Source organism: Haplochromis burtoni, unplaced genomic scaffold (genome assembly GCF_018398535.1).
Source record: "Haplochromis burtoni strain Fernald_Lab_line unplaced genomic scaffold, NCSU_Asbu1 Contig_14, whole genome shotgun sequence".
NCBI lineage: Eukaryota > Metazoa > Chordata > Actinopteri > Cichliformes > Cichlidae > Haplochromis > Haplochromis burtoni.
This window is the reverse complement of record NW_024582375.1, coordinates 3,744,856-3,764,651: the sequence shown is the minus strand read 5'-3', so window position 1 is coordinate 3,764,651 and position 19,796 is coordinate 3,744,856. Positions and strand designations below refer to the sequence as shown.

General features: G+C 40.3%; 1 protein-coding gene across 1 annotated transcript in view; it reads left to right on the top strand.

Moving 5' to 3' along the window:
• Nucleotides 1–19,796, top strand: part of LOC102297242 (copine-8) — a 100,758-nt gene that overhangs the window by 56,696 nt on the left and 24,266 nt on the right. The window contains exons 8-13 of the mRNA XM_005915719.3: nt 640–743; nt 2,210–2,314; nt 7,650–7,691; nt 10,225–10,300; nt 14,084–14,137; nt 14,253–14,314. Of these exons, the coding sequence (XP_005915781.1) occupies nt 640–743; nt 2,210–2,314; nt 7,650–7,691; nt 10,225–10,300; nt 14,084–14,137; nt 14,253–14,314 (443 nt within the window). The remainder of the gene's footprint in view (nt 1–639; nt 744–2,209; nt 2,315–7,649; nt 7,692–10,224; nt 10,301–14,083; nt 14,138–14,252; nt 14,315–19,796) is intronic.

Below are 19,796 nucleotides of genomic sequence, written 5' to 3'. Positions count from 1 at the left end.
GGACACACAAAAACCAATCCCCTGTAACATTAACCCCTCCCCTCCTTTTTTATTCCACATCAGCAGGTTTTTTCCATGCTGCAAAACTATGACATCACAACAATGTGAAAGGAAGCATTCCTTCAAAGGTGTGACCCTGTGCGCTTTGTTTCCTTCATAGTATGCTAGCTCTGCTGCTAGCAGAATAAGCTAAATGGATTATGACGGTTATTCGATTCAGCCTTATGAGTCACGATTGGATGGATTTCAGGTCCAAAATTTGTAATGATGCTTCCCCAGTTACAGCAGCTATTTGAATGTCGGTCTTAATTTTGCATGAAAAATGGCGTACCTCTTTTTAGTGTTGGCAAGAAGCTGAACTGGCTCGAGCTCCCTTTGAATATCTGTTTCATGCAGTTCCCGAGCCCACAAAATAGAGAACCGAGGTTAGCAGATTCAATAAAACACAACTGTAGACAATAAGTAATACAGTTTTTGGATCAGTCTATCATCATGTAAGATCTTTTTATTTTTCTTTACAGTTACTTTGTGCTATCATAGTCATATTGAGAGGAAACCCGTATTATAAACGATGCTGCAATCAGAATATTCAGCCTTCCACCCTGACTTAATATATTCCTTTCACTCTCTCCTCATTAGGAATCAGTGATGATGCAGTTCTGTGGAAACAAGTTGGACAAAAAGGATTTCTTTGGCAAATCCGACCCCTTCCTGGTCTTCTACAGGAGCAACGAGGACGGCACGTGAGTTCCCGTCTCTTCATTGCTTCGCGCCCCCTTTGCTCCCTCTCCCCTTCCGGGTCTGGTTTAATCCTTCCCTGCATCCAAAGGAAATTGCTTTCATTGATTTGTCTCAGATCAAAAGCCATCCTGCCTGTTTAAGCATTTATGTGAGTGACATGTGGAGACGCTAACATGAGCAACGTGCGCACAGATGTATGTGAGTGTATCTGGAAGCAATAGGATAAGGATTTTGTGTGTGTGTGTGTGTGTGTGTGTGCGCGCACATCCGTTTTGTTTGTGTTTTCAATCCAGAGCGCCCCATGAACACTCCTCTCCATCCTGCAGTGTGTTACAAGTCAGATAAAGCCTTCTGCTCTGAGGGTGGGAGATACCAAGTCCACTTTCTAGCTGAGGGACTAATGAAATTAGCTTTTTTCCCCTCTATGTCTGTGTGTTTGAGTATCAGGAAAGTACTGCAGCGTGCACACTCTTCCACTCAAAGTGGCAGGAAATTAGCTGGATGTCTCTTTAATTGAATACTCTTGTTTTTATTCCTGCTTATGTTTATTTCTTAAATCCATCTTTTCCTTTCTCCTGCTGCTGTTTCTGTGCTCTGCCTTGCCCTGGTGGAGCTAGAGACGCTCTAAAGCACAATAAGAATGAATAAAATGATGTTATATTGTATTGTTTTTGTTTTGGGGTTTCTGAGCAACAAACTTGGAAACTCCAACAGTCATCCCTGCGCTACATTTCACTAACATGTGCGAAATACATGTGACGTCCAGTTAGTGCAAAATCTTGGAGATAGAGATGCCCCGTCTGACAAGGTAAATTGGGACAGTCAGTTACAATGGGGCTGATCTATACATCTCAGTTCTGTGCTCGCCACACTTTTGCAGCAGCGCCCCAGCTGCTAGAGGAAGAGCTACCTTAGCGTGGAGGAAGCTAAGAACAGTGTGGAGGGACTCGGTGGCTGCAACGCCAGCAGCTTTTCTTAGTGTTTCTGCAAACTAACTGCAAACCTCCTCCTTCTCCGTTTTTCTGCCTCTCGCTTGCTCTCAACATAACAGGTCATCCACTCGATTAATGTTATCCTCACTTCACCTGTGTCTTGTCAGCTCCACTTCACATGTGAGATGTGTGCAGGTGAGCTCAAAGTGAGCCCGAGAGCAAAAAAAGGAAAAAGTAGCATGACCGTAAATGACAGCACTATCTGGTGGTAACCTGTAATGACTCTCCCGCTGAGCTGAAATGACACCAGTGTAAATAAATTAGCAGAATAATGGAAATCAGTCTTCTTGTTATCCGTTTTCTTTATCTTGGTACTTTCGTCATATATGTAGTAAGGAATAGAGCTTATTGGTCTAGCAGTGATAGCAGCAGTAAACCAAAGCCAGGAAATACTACTCGGACAAACACCATTCAGCTGTTTTGGCTTTACAGTGTTGCACTTTCCTCACTGCCTCTCCTCCTTGTTGTCTCTGCAGGTTTACCATCTGCCATAAGACAGAGGTGGTGAAGAATACACTGAACCCTGTTTGGCAGGCTTTTAAAATCCCTGTTCGAGCTCTTTGCAACGGTGATTATGACAGGTATGTCTCTTTTTTTAGACAGCAGCTATTATGGCAGGTTAAGTACAATGCAGCGACCAAGACGGCCATCTGAATCATCCAGGGGAGTTCTTTTCAGTACGAAAGGCACTCAAAAATGCCATTTTCAGTAATACATGCACCTCTGATGATTTCAGTGTCTGATGGCCTCTTCAGGCTGCGTAGCGCTAAAACATTACATGGGTGTCTGTGCCTTACTTTCTCTCCCATCTGCTTATTTTAGAACAATATTATCTATAGGGGGTTAATTAGCGTCAATTATTGTGTCACTTTTTTATTAGGGTTCATTTTAAATCACAGAAGCTGCCCATCATAGAGCGTTTTCATTATGATTAATTTGTGAGGTCTCTTACTGTAAGCCATGTTTTGGAAATAATCCTGAATTATTTTTTTTTTTAATTTAAAAAAAAATAATAATAATAAAAAAAAAAGGAAATAATCCTGAAATTGATGTAAATAAATGTGACAGTGAAAATATATTTACTGTATTTTGTAAGGAAATTAGCATTTGTTAAATTGAGTACAGTGCGAATGAATAATGCATGATACTGTTTGCAGCTGCCAAGCTTAAATATTACATTTGTCAGTTTCAGCAGGAGGGAAAAGTTGATGAGTGTAGATGCATGATTTAGTTTTCCTCTGGAAAAGTGTTTGGCTGTCATGTTTTATAGTAAGATTACTTCATCAAAGTCGGTGCATGTTTATACATTTGAAAGCAGCGTAGCGGTTTGACTTCTAAATGAAGCCTGTGACTGATGTGTCATCCAAACAATGCTTTTAGAAATATGCTTCATAGTCGCTTTGGAAGAAAGAACATATTATTTTCTGGTGGTCGGGTTTATATTTAGTTTCGTGGGGTCAATGCACAAGAAACAGACTGCTAGAAATGGTTTTGTCATACCAGGATTAAGTGAAGCAAAGATCCAGAGAGCAGCATTTCTTCATTGTCTGCCCCCAGCATTTATTTTGCACAATTCAGTCCCCACACACACACTATATGTTACAAAATATCTGATTTTATTGTTTTTTCCATTGATTTAGAAACTGATGTTTGTTTTCTCTTTAGATTTCTTTGCAAAAAACCTGGCGATGAAACAGTTTAATTAGTTAAGCACCCCAGTACCGGGGCAAAAGGGACGAGATTGCATTTAATCAGTTATAACACAAGGTCAAAAATATAAGTCTCGACATGTGTAGCATCCACAGAAACATCTGAATCTCAGCTAGAATCTCATATAAACCATTTCTACAACCACCAGAAAAAGCAAAGACACCAAACAGTTACGTGATTTGTTGGAATTAAATGTGCATCAAAGCATATTTTCAAAGGTTTTATATGCTAGAAAATACTTTTAAAAATTAGGCGATGGAAATTAAAATTGTTCTATGTTTGAGTCACAGTACCTTTGACATAGTAACATCTGCAGTAATATTTACACCTCTGATGAAATTGCACAGGTATTAGCTTTATTTTGATACCAAGATTGTATACACGGAGTTTGTACTTGCAGAGAAATACTCTATTTATTTTGGGCATTTCATTTTCGAGCAGGAAGCTCAGAAAACCCTGGGGGCCTAACAGGTTAAAGATGAGCTTATTTGAACAAATGGCAAGAATACTTATTCGACCGGAGGCAAAAATGTATGAGTCCACTCCTTAAGATATCTACATATTTTGGTTAGATGTTTGTTAAAATTTCAGGCAAGCAATGACATTGCTCATGTTGATGTAATCTGTTTGAATCAAAGCAACTCTGCAGGGAAGGGACAGCTTTAAGCATCTAATGTAATGTCTTGTTCCTGTCACTCAGGCCTAGAGAACTGCTTGCAAGTATCTGGCAACCAGTGGTCACTAGAGGAAAATGTGTATTTCCTGATCAGTCGGTGAATAATTGCTGGCAGCCGCTAAAGCCACAGGATGCAGGCTTAGAGAAATGTCAGTGATCTGCTGATAAACACTGATTTTAGGGAAAAGTTAGGGCTGCTCAATTAATTTAATTTTAATCACGATTACGATCTGGGCTTTCAACGATCATTAAAAATGACTGAGCCGATTATTAGCCCCTCCCTCGTGCTTTACTCTCGCGCTGCTCATTTTGGCAAATTGGAAGTGACGTCATTTTCGCGGAAAATGTAGTTTTTTACTTGTAGACCTTAAAAGCCTATACTGGTGTTTTTATAAGTCATGTTTGACTCTATACTTTTCTGAATAGTTTCTGTGATGCTTAGAACTCGAATTGCACTGATGGAAATAGTTTGTTTTGGTGCACCTGCTGTTTTCTTTGCAAATTTGCATCATAGGATTGTTTTTTGTTTTTCCTGCAGTATATAAAAATTGCTGTATCTCCAAAATAAAACTATGAAGACACTCAAAATAAATTTCCCGTGGTGGGAAACTATTTTTTGCAACTTTTTTGTATTTAAAGTTTTGAGGGATAAGCCTCTTAAATTACCCCAAGTAGAAATATATGTAAAAAAAACAAAAACGATTTTCAATTTTTTTGTAGTTTATTGCACTTTTTTGCAATTAATGTAATTACTATGGACTTAATGCATACATATTATTTTTGCTCCCAAAAATGGCTGCACAGCATGTAAGAAAAAAATAATATAAGCTCTGGCGGACTTGGTTCTATGGTAGGTCTTAAAGGGTTAAATAAATATCGTCAAATAATCGAGATCTCAATTTCAGTGAAAATAATCGTGATTATCATTTTTGCCATAATCGAGCAGCCCTAGGAGAAGTGTGCATTGCTGGAGGTTGCTGTCAGCGGCTAGTGTGAAATTGGTCACAAAGTGGTTTACAGTGATGCACCGAAAACTTTCAGGGGATTACTTTGATTGCATTTGGAGTCACCAGGTGAATCATCAGTGCAATGAAAGCTTTAAAACTGTAGTAGTAAAGCAAAGCTTTTGCTTTGAAGGTAAAATGTCTCATTTTCTGCTTTGCTTCAGATTTTGTAACTATCACTTTGCTGACGGTGTCTTCTATATAAAGCTTGGGTGACTGTGGCAATTTGTAAGCAACTAAAGCAACAACAGGCATCATCACAGCAATCACCCTGTTGGTGACAGCCAGCAACTACTCACCCACCAGTTGGAGTTACATTTTTCTCTAGAGGACTAGTGGGTCTCAAGGCCTCTGAATCTTTAAACAAGCTGTTTTAGGTCCTCTTCTTAAAAGGCTAACCAGCATTTCATTCAGCTTTCTTTTAAGAAATTGTGAACTTTGCCAAAGATGAGCATGTTAGGGAAATCTTTCTCACCACACTCATGCACAGCCAAGAGGAGAAAAACTGAAACTGAGCATTTGCAGCACCCTGAACTACTAAAATCCATCCATCCATCCGCTTCCGCTTATCCTTTTCAGGGTCACAGGGGGCGCTGGAGCCTGTCCCAACTGTCATAGGGCGAGAGGCGGGGTACACTCTGGATGGGCCGCCAGTCTGTCGCAGGGAGAGACAGACAACCATTCGCACTCACATTCACTCCCAAATGCACAACTATGGGCAATTTAGATTGATCAATTAACCTACCCCCATTAACTGCATGTCTTTGGACTGTGGGAGGAAGCCAGAGTACCCGGGAAGAACCCACGCAAACACGGGGAGAACATGCAAACTCCACACAGAAAGACCCCGACCATGTCACCGTGCTGCCCACTAATATCTACACCATATTAGTAGTAAATATATGACAGAATATAAGGAGGAACATTATAGGTCCCCTTTAAAAGTTTTACAATTTAGGCATAAAGACAAAGCTGACACATTTTTGCATAATATCCTCGAATATCTTAAAGAAACATCGCTATGTGTAATTATTTGTTGTGCAACATCTGTTTTACTTTACATCTCAGCAGAAGTCCAAGTGAGAAAGCAGATTAAAGCAGATAAAAGTGTGTGCCTCTCTTATAACAGCCACGTGAGTCCCGTCTCCTGTGTCGACAGCAGCTGTGTGGGAAAAGGGCACACAACAGGGTTTAACATAGCTAAACTAACAGACAGCAGCATCGATCTGAAGTTTGGTCCAGTAAGCTTACTGGATGAGGTGAGACACAGCGTGCCTTATCAATAGAAGAGTCAGGAAGCTCAGTGGACTCGCACACAGAAACACAGACACGCAGGAGTCGAGTGTGTGTTTCTACAGTCTGGGAAAATAGATAACGGGGAGCTCAGGCTGGCAAACAATAGGGAACTGTGTCTGTCTGTGCATAGATGCTGTGGTCGGCCTGCAATCACTTGCTCACTCTCACTCAAGCACACACACACACGCAAACATGTACATTGAGGCTGTGAAACTGCTGTCAGTTTCTCATCACATCATCAAAGCTCACCGTGACAGGATGTTTCCTGCTGAGCTGTGGCACAACACCGACTTAATAAGACACCCGCCTATATAAACACATGAAAATACATTTATGCCAGACAGATCAGCACGTACTTGTACCTCTCCAGGAGACAACGTTACGCCAGCCAGGAAACACACTCATCATCAGAGTGCTCATCATTATCAGACAGCCCATTCCCACTCCTTATCTTTACAGCTTTCTTTCCTTTAATGTCCATCTGTCTCACTAAGCAGCTCTAAGGCCCATTAATGATGGTTTGCATTTCCACTCTTTCTCATACTGGGAGATAAAAAGGATGGAAAAAGTGCAGCTTTGGCTTTGATTTCCAATTAGATACTGCAAGTTTAGAAAGTGGTACAGCATGCGTGCTCCCAAACTGCTTTTCACTGTGAAAACAACAGCCTTAATCGATTGGGATTATATGAGTACTCATTCTCTCCAGCAGAGTGTTTTTTGCTTCCTCTGTTTTAATTTGCTGTTTGTTCTATGCCCCACCAGACACAAACACACACACCCTCCATGTGTCACTCCCTTTTATCAGGCAGAAATAACCCTCATATTGCAGATATTAGTTGATGGCATGATAGCGCAGCATTATCTGCCTCCTGCAGACTGTTCTGTTTTTATTTATTTTTCTACCAGCTTCCTCATAAGCTACAATAGGATGCAGAAAATAGATGTATTTGGAGATGAGGTGTACAGTGACAGGCAAACAGTGTGTTGGAATAAAGATAAGCTGCAGAATGGATCTGCTTCCACTAAAAGCTCCATGACATCGAAGAAAGAAATTGGCATTCTTCTGGTCTCGGTGTACTTCATCATTTTGCAACATTGTGTCTTACTTTTTAAATATGTTGCATGGTGCAAATAAGCATTTTAATGCCTCCAGGAGTATAAAATTTAGCTGCACACCAGCAGAAAAAGTTGTTTTGTTAACCTGATTCTAATCTGCTCCTCCCCTAACAGAACAATCAAGATCGAGGTGTACGACTGGGACAGAGACGGCAGGTAAATACTTATCGTAATAAGTCATCTTTCGTGTAAGCTTTTATATTACAGGCTCCAGAAGCTCACTTCACTCGGCTCACGTAAGGTGTAAATACTCTACAGCTAAAATAATAAATGCTGGCATTCCTGTGCTGCTGCTATTGCTTTTAAAATCAGATTTACAGACATGTATTTTTGCTGTTTATATTACATGAACATTTTCAAATGGTACAAACTTCAAGGCCTGTTGGACTGAATTTTTTTCAGGGATATGTAGTTGTGTAATGCTACAATTGTCACGTGTGGAGTGTGAGTGAGGTGGACCCAAGAGCAGACACAGGCGAGGAGATGGGACTGAACTTTAAACAAAAACCGAGCCTTTTATAGCTGATGTCAGAAGGCAAAACAAAAGCTAAGACGAGTGCAGGGAAGACAACTAAACTGGAAAACACACTATGAAAACCTATGATACTAATTACTGTACAAGACTATGAAACAGTGATTAAGCTATGACACTGAAGACTAAGTCTATGACTGTGACTATGAGAACCGTGAAAACTGTGACGACTATGACGAGACATAACTGGGAAGGTTACACCGACAACGTGACAGTGAACACTGGAAGAAAGAGGACTTAAATACACAAATGAGGAGATCAGGGAGGCAACAATCATACTAGTGACAACAGTGGTTGGAGACCACGAGATGACCACATTTATTGTTACATTTTGCAGTGAACGTCAATCCTTTTTCCTTTGAAATCGTTGCTTTGAAAATAGCAACAGGTCTGCAGCCACTCGCAGCCAGTTGCTATTTTCGAAGTGATAAAATGCGATAAAATGGCAATAAGCTGGAGTCAGTCTGCTATCTTTTGCTTTCTGTTAATTATTGTTGTTAATTATTTGCAAACATTTGCCAGTTGGTCTGAGAGTGACTGCAGACAGTCTAAGTTGGATGTTCCTAATGTTAAGATGAGTTATGAACACATTTCCACCTCCATAAAGTTGTTATGAGAGGGGAAAATGATGGTGGCCCTGAGAGGCCAAACGGACTGCAACTTAAAACACTGGCAATAAGAAAAACGCTGCAAAAGCCCACAAAACACAACGGAAATAGGAAACAACAGATTTCCAAAAGCACAAGGGAAGTGTTTCTGGGGAGACAATAACCCGACGGACCAGTTGCAGGAACCAAAATATGCTAAGAATTGCATCGGGAGACACTTAAAAGAATTGGAGGATCTATCGATTTTATGAGGAAAGAAAAGATGAAAGGTAAGCGTGTTAGCTTAACTATTAGCCTAAAAATCCGTTATTAGTAATAAATGAATCATGATAAAACACGACTACCATATTTTGGTTCCTGCAACTGGTCCGTCGGGTTATTGTCTCCCCAGAAACACTTCCCTGTGCTTTTTCCTATTTCCGTTGTGTTTTGTGTGCTTTTGCAGCATTTTTCTTATTGCTGGTGTTTTCTTAAGTTGCAGTCCGTTTGGCCTCTCAGGGCCACTGTAGAAAATAGCTATAGCTTTTGATTCCTTCTCAAGCTGCAAGCTTGTTTATTTCTTCTGTTAAGCTGAGCATTTTAATATGGTCGTCTAAGGTGATTAACTGGGCTCAGATTAGCTTAATTGGTGTAAAGGTGGGGTACAAATCAATATCTAATAAGGTGTTCTGCACAAGCAGTTGATCAGGAACAAGACAGAAAAGATCAAAGTAATAACTGTTAAAGCTCTGCATTTTTACATTTTTCAGGATGGTTTTCCAGAACTGCTGAGTGTGACTGTAAGGCTTTCAGGGCTTATTGTACAGATATTAATCTGATATGCGCTGATAACCTCAGCGCTAGCAATCACTGATAAACAGACAGCAGTGCCTCTCCTTATTACTTCGTGTCTTGATTGCATTAACATTCAACATGTCAGCTTCCTGCACCCAGTTAATCCCTAAGTCACACATAATTAACAGAAGTCTATGTTTTCAGTAGGTAAGAAAGCTGAGTACACGATCGTCAGCGATTGACTGCTTAATGATGAGTCTGGATTTTGGCTGCTGGCATTCAGACAGAAAGAAAACGCAGCAACATTTGTCAAGCTGTAGTTTAGCAGTTAGTTATTTCTCTATTCTTTGTACTTTGGAATCTATTCAGTGTCACTCCTAATCTGAGCCATAGTGTGTTGGTGTATCTTTTTCAATGGGGAAGAAATGCTGGCAGTGATTTTTGTCCATGAAAGTGTTTTAATCCTGCTTTAATCCTCCGTAACAACAAACCTCCTAATTGTTGCTCTGAGGTGTATATGATGTTGTTTTTTTCTGGGATTCTTATCATTTCATGTTGATTTAAAAACTTCAAACATAAAATGGAATCTTGTTAAATCACAAGATGACAACTTCTTCAAGTTTGCCTTTTTTTTTTTCTTTTTTTTTTAGGTTTTTTGGCTTTTTAATGATCTCTGGATTAGAAACTAGAAAAATTACATTAACATTAATTGACAAGATTGAAGTTTTTTCAAGCTCTCTTTCTTGTCTCCTTTCTTCTTCATTTCTGTTTGTAGTCATGACTTTATTGGAGAATTTAGCACCAGCTACAGAGAACTATCCAGAGGACAGAGCCAGTTCAACGTCTATGAGGTGAGTTTTTCCTGCACGTATAGGAATGTTAGTGTATTTAAATTCAAAGCTGAAGCTCCTATGGAGACCAGTGTACAGGTTTTACAGTGTGTTTTGGGTTTGTTTTTTTTTGTCTGGAACCTTTATGCTGAAGTTTAACCTGTGTGTGATGTCATGATACCAAAAATGTAATTAGTTCCAATCCAAGGACATTTACAGCATTCTCAATGCTCAATTTTGTACTGCAAAAAATACACTGAACTTTAAATAATGTAAACAGTAAAAAAGAGAAACAACTGTACAGAACAGAAAGTGTCAACGTAATATTTTGGTAACAGGAATGGCTACCAAGTATCCTACTAATGGTTCTACAAGATATAACATTAGTTACACTATGTTAGCTTAAGCATTTATATAATCTTAGCCATTGCTAAAATTTTAGTCTAGTGAACATGAATGATTTCACAGTAATAATGCCAGCTGTCTCAAACACAGGATATTGAATGTTAAAACAAGCTGAATCTTCCTTTGAGCAGATTTAGTTACCAGACTTTTAAGTGACAATTTTGTAAGGTTAGACTAAAGCAGTCGTAGGTGTACACAGTCCCCATCAGTTCCAGAGGAACTGCCGCCTCAGTCAATACACTGAAAGAGTACAATTGTGTTTTCTGAATTTGGCTTTCACTGAAGTTGAAATGTATCGTAAGTGTTAGGGAAAAATGAAGAAGGGACTGACTCCAAGCCAGTTTTAATAAAGCCAGTAATTTGAAGCTACAGATTTTCACAGATACAGTTGATGTTGTTGCTGATAGCATGAACTTTGCAGTAGATGGTATATATCGCCTTAAGTTCAGCATTATATCTATCACTATATTTGTGCTGTTGAAACATTGAGATGAGAGGGTGAAGTGCTAATTTATGAGCTAATGCTAGCTATCATGGTTAGCAAGGTGCACAGATACTGTTTAATTAGTGCAAACATTCAAATAAAAAAGCAAAATTTCACTCACCAAAGTTGAAAATGCAAGTTTTGTTGGTTGGTTCAATTATAATAGAGCGAATGTCTTTAAAAGTAAGTAAGTAAGTAAAAACAAGGCGCTTTGACTTGAGGCGTTAAGAACTAATAGCAGATCAAAACAATAAGCATCGAGTTTCTGTTTGTCTAACTGTAAGGGCAATCTTCATTTTACTGCATACACAATATGAAGGATTAGGAACTGCAAATGTTACTGACATTTATGATATATAGTCAGTTACAAAGCTAGTGTAAAATTCAAGAAAGAGCAGAAAGAGAGTAGACCAGGAGCTGAATCTTCTAGTGAGTTTTACAGTTTACATTAACTTACGTGCTTTATAAAACCCACTGTTAAAAGCCTTTTCTTTGTAAACACATATCAAAGTTCATCCTGTAGTCATAAAGCTAATAGCCTACACCTAAACAAGGTAACTTCTGACCATAATTTACTGTTGGATGCTGCCAAACACAAAAGTTTCTATTACAACTGCAGCCTTTCATCCTGAGTAATACTGAGAGGCAATTCAACAGCAAATATCGAAAAATATCTTTGCAATAAAATAGGAGGACTGAGATTGTTTGGTACTCACATAGAAAGTACTGAACCATATGGCCACATATATTATGTGGAGAAATTATTTGGGAAATTACTTGCTTGAAAAATTTGAAAAGTGTAAATAATAATAATAAAATAATATATCTCCTGGCAGAGTGAACCAAAACTAAGCCGAAACTCCTTTCCATTCTGCCTGGCTGTCTGACACACACACACACACACACACACACACACACACACACACACACACACACACACACACACACACACACACACACACACACAATCTCTGACAGTTATGATGGATCGCTGGCTTGTCTGCTCCCAGGAAGAGTCAACATTTCTTGATTAACAGGGCACCACACAGAGAAGAACGCACACAGGGGAGTCTCATTTTAAACAGCTGCTGTTTGCCTAATAGTCCTCAGATGTGCGCACACACACACACGCACACACACACGTCATTTTTTGGATTTCTGGCCTTTTTCATGGTACTGCTTAATCCTCGACTTGCAGCAAGCGAGACAAAGACTTTGCAGTGTTAAATGCATTTTGTTTGTGTGTCTCTGTGTGTATTTGTGTCACAATCACATTTCAATTCACCTCCAGAGCCAAATGCGTCCTTGCGGGTGCCAGTCCAAAGTGAACCAAGGAGAAATGCATAAATCCACACATTTGTATGTTGTTTCCCCGAGGCCTTCTGTCTTCCTGTTTAACCTTGGCACAGCTAAATTAGACCATAAAGCTCAGATTTAATATCCACTGTTTGGCATTCAAAAGGAGGTTGTGTCTGGTCCCCTCATCACACAAGTCTCTGAATGGTCCTAGCATGGTAGCTGCTGGTTTAGGGAAGGAAGTATCTGAGGACTGATGAAGGGGATATGAAGTATACTGCAAAGTCACCTCAGCTATCACATATTATCCCCGCAAACTGAATCATTTAGGGCCAAGCATGCTTTAATTTTACAGAATCTAATTGGTATTACACTGAAGGATGTTGTTATGTTTGCATATAAAGTGAAGACATCTCCCTTGACCTTTGTGTAAGTCACATGCAGTAGACTATTGAGTATTTTTATGAGCAGTTTGTCATATTTGAGGAAGCTTTGTAGGAATGCACCAAAAGAGAATTATCAGCTCCTTTATTTCCCAAAACTCTGTTGAGATGGTTTAACAGTATTTTTGGCTGTGACACTAAATTATTTTTGGAGAAGAAGTTCTAAATGTCCATTGCATGTTACTTTCACAGGAGGAGATGGTGCACAGATGAAGTTAAAAATAATATTTAAAAAATAGCTGCTGAGTATAATGGAGCTCTTACCAGATTTAGCAACTGAAGAGCCGGATAATTCCACCAGGAGTTGGCGAGAAGTTATTATGCCTACTTTTATCAGAGGGCTGGAATCATTATTTTTAAGTAATGTTAACATTGCTCTGTATCTGCTACTGTTTGCTTACAAGGTGTAACCATTAAAGCTTGACTGATTTAGTAGTGGGATGATATTAGTTGTTTGCTGATCTATTGATATCTGTGGCGGGGGGGCGCGGTGTGCTGCCTCGCCAGCTTAAAACAGATGAATTGGTTCCTGTTGTTGTTATTGGTGTTTGTGTGTGGCGGCTGAAAAACTGCAGCCGTGTGTAGGATCCAGCAACCAGTAATAAATTATGCTGAAAACTGTTGAGATGTGGTTCTCATCTATACAGGTTCCCCCAGTCCAACAAGCTGTTCATTCTCGCTTACGTGCCCCACCCTCCCTCTCTCCCCTTTTCAATTCTTTAACTTCTTCACTTCTATGTAGTACATGGGGATCTGCCAGTCCCCTTTGAGGCCTTCCCCGAACCGCAGCTCAATTCATGTTTAAGCCTTTCACCTTTATCTGCTAAAACACTGTTGAATATAAATGGGACGTGGCTTTATTACTCAGATACAGTGAAGATTGACAGGAAAGTGGAGGGAAAAACATGCGGTAAAGGGCCGGCTCCTCTCAGCTATGTGGCATTTGGTCGCCTGCTTATCCAAAACTAAATCGCCAAATATTGTTATCTATCTAAAAAATCCTATATCAGTCTGGCACTAGACAATATGACAACTTTGTGTGTTTTTTTTTTTAAAAAAAAAGCAAAAGTACTTAAAACACGTTACCATTTCTAAACTTATAAATGACACTCAAATTAAGGGATGGCTTTACAAAGTATATTTGAAGTTAATGGAGAAAATGTGCTCTTTCTTTAGGTGGTAAATCCAAAGAAGAAAGGAAAGAAGAAAAAATACCTCAACTCTGGAACAGTAAGGAATGATTTCTGAACTAGATTTGAAATATGGCACTCTAATTGTGTCAGACAGAATAACTTTGTTACATCATCGACAGTGCTTGGGCTGACTGAGGTGTTATCACCTACAGGTAACCCTCCTGTCATTCCTGGTGGACACTGAAGTCACCTTCCTGGACTACATCAAAGGAGGGTAGGTCAATGACTATGCAATCACCGAGCCCACGCTGAGAGTCGGGGGTTGCAGTCTTTTAATGAGGATTGACATACTGGGTGTGCTCGTCGCTGCTTGGATAACGGCCCCATCACTGCTCAGTGTCTGCAATGTGCCAAAGATAATGATCCCTCAGTGTGAGTGAATCAGATGGAAAAAAAAGTGCATTTGCATGTGAGAGGAAGAAAGTGGAAGGTGGAGAGGGAGAGACTGACAGATGGGCTGACCTGAAGTCAAGTACACAGAGTTCAGGCTCTGAAGCGCGCGTGCGTGTCCTTGTGTGTAATCTTGTATTGTGTTTCGGCACTTGCCCGAGCCCCGTGCCATCGTGTGTGTGTGTATGTGTTGCTCAGGAGGGTTGACCGCGTGCACCCAGGCGTGGTGGAAATGCTCGCCCACACACTCTGCTTTCATTAGACTCACAGACAAGAGGACATTAGACACAGACATTAGATTCACTGTCAACGGGGACAAAGGTGTGTGTGTGTGTGTGTCTGCAAAGTTGCGAGTATTCCTCTTTTCCTGCTGCCTTTGGAATTCGGGAGGGGACACAAATAGATTTTTTTCCTTCTGCACAAAACTAAAATGTAATTTTTCAACTACAGTACAACTAGTAGCAACTCCACAAAAACCCTGATTACATTAAAATCTTCATTCTCATTAAAACTTCAGAAATCTTTAATCAAAGTTTAACCTCCTAAGACCCAAACTCTTCCACGACATGCATTTTTAATTTCTCTTTGATATTTGGGCTGATTGGGGCCCAATGAATGTAAAAACAAAGAATTACCAGATTTTTTTTTTTTTACCTTATTTTTGTTTTTAAGAAAAATGAGAGCCACATATGAGGATGTTCATTTAAAATTTTGATAGAGCAGTAGCATATAATGTCCTCGTAAGTGGATATCAGGCCCATGTAGAGCAAAATTGAGTATTTTGGTCTAAATAACTCAAAATGTGATGTCCACATATGTAGACGGCAGGTTAAAGTAAAGGTTAAAGTAGCCCAATTAGACTTTACTGTTCAAAAATGTCAAACTTTTACTGCAGCACCTCTTTTCTGCCTCTTTTGCCCTCCACGAGCCGTCAGCTGCTAACAGAAAGCTTAAGACATTTTGTCCCTACCATTTGTAGAAGGATCATTTTACATATAAATATAGCTGAAATCACAGCAGAGGCATTTGCCTAAACTTAGTGAATGGTGATATCTTTCTCAGACGTCATCGCTGTTATAACATTAGTATTTTAGCTGAGCAGAGTAGCAAAAAGGGTTGAAAAAGGGCTTCAAAGTGACAGCTGGCTTATATTAGTCCTAATGGCTGTGTTTGTGTCACTGCTTCATGGTCATTTCATCTGACAGCAGAAACAGAAAAATATGGAAATGAGAGCACTTTTATTGGGAACTCAAGTGTATTAAAATATAGTACATGTGAGCATAAGGGAGTGGGAGAGAGGCAAACGTAGGGTAATGTAATCTGTATGGGCCAAATACTGAATATAAAGGAAGTTTACTATTGTTTTGGGGGACATTGCTATCACAATAAAAGCCAGCAGCTTGGTCTTCAGCTCCTTGGATGCTTGAAGTACAGGAAAACTGGCTACTTTGTTCTGTTCTCTGTCAACGTGATCCCACAATGCTTCAATAATGTTGCGGTCTGGGCTCTGGGGAGGCCAGTCCATGACTGATAGTGTTCCACTGTGTGTTCTTCTATCCAGGTATGCTTTGATTGCATTGGTAGTGTGTTTGGGAAACATTGTGATGCTGAAAAATGAAGTTGTTTCCAATCAGAAGCTTCCAAGATGGTATTGTATGGTGGATCAAAATCTGATGGTACTTTCCTGTTTATAATTCCATCAATCCTCGTAAGATCCCCAAACCTTGACATAGCCTTCACTATGTTTACCAGATGACTGTCTGATGGCTTACTTGTTTTCTTTCCCAAAAAAATGCTTCCTGACAGTTACTCTTCCACCGAGATCATTGCCAATGAGGCCTCGGTGAACAGTAGATGGATCAGTTGACTTGGTGGATTTCTTTCCTATTTCTTAAGGGCATAAATTTGAGATATTAACCATCTGTTGTATGTAGTTTTTTTTTTTAGAACTGTCATGTCTTCCTTGTCCAGTTTCTTAAAACTTTTTGAATTTAAAATGGGTTCTTTGCTACGACTCCAAACTAATTGTAAATTAGTGGACAAAACACTAGTTTGTGCCTTGAGCTACTACTGAGCGATTCATAAGTGTAAAGCGACTTAACAAAGGGGAAAAAATGGTCAGGCACAAAGACTAGATGGACAATTAGCACAAAAAAGCAGCCAATGTCCAAAGAGAAACGTTTTCCCTAAGGGACACATTTAGCTTACTTTAAAGCAGCCACACTCAAGGGTAACAATAGATGACATTTCTACAGTTGCATATTTAAAAGCATCATCACTGTATTTTTCATTCCCTCCTTTATCGATTTGTTTTTGTTTTCTGACAATAAAACTTAGCTGCTTTAGTTCACTCTCACTATTCTCACGCCATCAGTTAAAGTAACACTGAACTCACTGAATCAGAATCAGAAAGGGTTTTATTGCCAAATGTTGAGCGGGTTTACAACATTAGGAAATTGCTGCGGTGCTTCAGTGCAAACATACTGTTATAAATTAAGCTTAAATAGACATGAAAATAAAAATGAGAATAAGAATTAAAAGTGCTAAGTAGATAGATAGATATATACATGATATATACATGAGTGCAGGTGGTGATCAGTGCCAAACATGGAATGATGCAGTGAACACAGCGTAGGGTCATGTGTTAGTGGTGGGAACAGTCATACGGTTATTGTTCATGTGTCCAACAGCAGAGGGGAAGAAACTGTTCTTATGGCGAGAGGTTCTGGTGCGAATGGACCGGAGCCTCCTGCCTGAGGGGAGCAGGTCAAACAGACTGTGTCCAGGGTGAGAAGGGTCAGCTGAGATCCGAGCTGCACGCCGCAGTGTCCTGGAGGTGTACAGGTCCTGCAGAGATGGGAGTCTGCAGCCAATCACCTTCTCAGCAGAGCGCACAACACGCTGCAGTCTCTGTTTGTCCCTGATAGTGGCTCCAGCGTACCACACGGTGATGGAGGAGGTGAGGATGGACTCGATGATTGCAGTGTAGAATTGCATCATCGTCCGTGTTGGCAGGTTGAATTTCTTCAGCTGCCTCAGGAAGTACATCCTCTGCTGGGCTTTCTTGATGACGGAGGTGATGGTGGGCTCCCACTTCAGGTCCTGGGTGATGGTGGTACCCAGGAAGCGGAATGAGTCCACAGAGGTGATGGGGGTGTCAGTCAGGATGATGGGGGGGAGTGGAGCTGTGTGCTTCCTGAAGTCCACAATAATCTCCACTGTCTTCTGGGCATTCAGCACCAGGTTGTTGTGGCTGCACCAGGACACCAGACGTTCAACCTCCCTCCTGTAGGCAGACTCATCCCCGTCCGAGATGAGCCAATAACGGTGGTGTCATCTGCAAACTTGATTAGCTTGACAGACTGGTGGGTGGAGGTGCAGCAGTTGGTGTACAGGGAGAAGAGCAGAGGAGAAAGAACACAGCCCTGAGGGGAGGCGGTGCTGATGGTCCGGGAGTCCGAGACATTCTTTCCCAGCCTCACATGCTGCTTCCTGTCCGTCAGGAAGTCAGTGATCCACCGGCAGATGGGATCAGGCACATTCATCTGGGAAGCTGCCTGTCTGGTGCTGCAGTAAATAGCAGACAGACTAGCTGGTGGTGGTGGTGGTGGTGGTTGGGTATTTATCTGCTAAAAAGTCTTCTTTTACTACTAACTTGGGAAAATACTGGAATGTTGCAAGACCTCATTTTTGTTCTCGTCGCGAGACTACTTTAAGACTGGATGCATGTTTAAGTTCATTGTTATGCTGCATGAATACATGTTTGACTGGTATGAATCCTCTCTGATTGTATTGTGATTGGACCTTCTAATGAAATAATCCCAACCATAAACATTTGGCCATTCAGATCCTCTGTGGTGCCTGCTTTTCACATTTTTTTTGTCTTCAACCCCTCTAGCAGCTCCCCCCATTTAAACTTCACAAGGAAATAGCTGTCAGTGTCAATTTCTTAGTTTCTACAACAATTCACAGTTATTAAACGCTAGCTTTTGCTTTCATTTGAATTACGGCTTCTTTCGTATGCCTTGTTGCCTGAGAGTTCCCCCCGGGCCCATTCGCAGTCAGGAAACCAAGCTGTGTGGGGAAAGAAAGAATCAAAATGTTCTTGTAAATAAAATGGACTTTTAGCCATTTTAGTCTTACGGGATTTTTTTGTGTTGGCGTTATTAGAGAGGTTTTTGTCTGTCACAATTTACAGAATGAGAGACGCAGCTTCTGGGAAAAGCCGATAAATTGAAACTCAACTGGCCCGAGTTGATTTTTGATCTGTTTCTTCGGAGCATCAATAGCCCCGATTAGAGGCACATCATTCTTTTACTCTAATAAGCTTCTCTTATAATAATAACACATAAAATGCCATCAAGATAATAAAATTAGCCAGTCACAGTGCATACTAACGCACATCTCAGCCAAGTGCAGAATCCTTGTTTTGTTGTGCCAGTCCATTCCGGTTAGCCACCTCTCTATTTTCAGGTCTGGTTTCTTTTAGTCTTCTGCAGTCTGCAAGATATTACATGATGGCAGGTTTAGATTTATTTATTTATGTGCAAACAACAAAAGTCTACTTGTTTTTACTGCACTACAAAACTACATTTAAAAAGCACAAAGAAAGAAAAGGGATTTTTAGAAAATGTAGTGATATTCCCTCAGGAATAACAAGAGTGAGCTGGGGGTGGTTTGTGCTCTCTGAGTGCTTCTTGTTTCAGTCCTCAGTTTGGCATTTCCACATCTGATTTTACCCAATTCTGCTGTTAATTTCTGATTCATGCCAAAGCCAAAAGAGCCTTAAGTAAGTGCTCTTCCTTTTTCTTTTTCTGTTTTCTTGTTAAACGTTCTGAAGTTGGATACATTTTAGACTCTGCCTCCTCTCAGTTTTACGTCAATCCCTCTGTGTCTAAATTTATTCAGAATTGGACCGCACATGTGCCGTCTAATCCCTCGGCATTATTCAGACCTCTCTTTTTCATCCTCCTCTCTTAGCCACTGGGCCATGGTCATTTGATTCTCACGCTTTACATATCAGAGTTAATTCTGATGTCATCCTCTCTGTACCTCAAGCCTTAAGGACCCTGAGGTGCTCTTAGCTTCTAGTCAATCTCAGACTCTAATAACTTCCTATACCAAGTCTCTCGTACCTCTCACTCTCCAATGTCAGATCTTCGCATCTCTCAGATTTCACCATCTAGTCTTCAATGGCCCTGAGCAAATCACAGACTCTCGTTTCCCTGTTTTTGACTTTCAATAATCTTTTAGTCAATCTCAGTCTTTCAAAGCTCTCCACATCCAATTTTAGGCCTTCACATTTC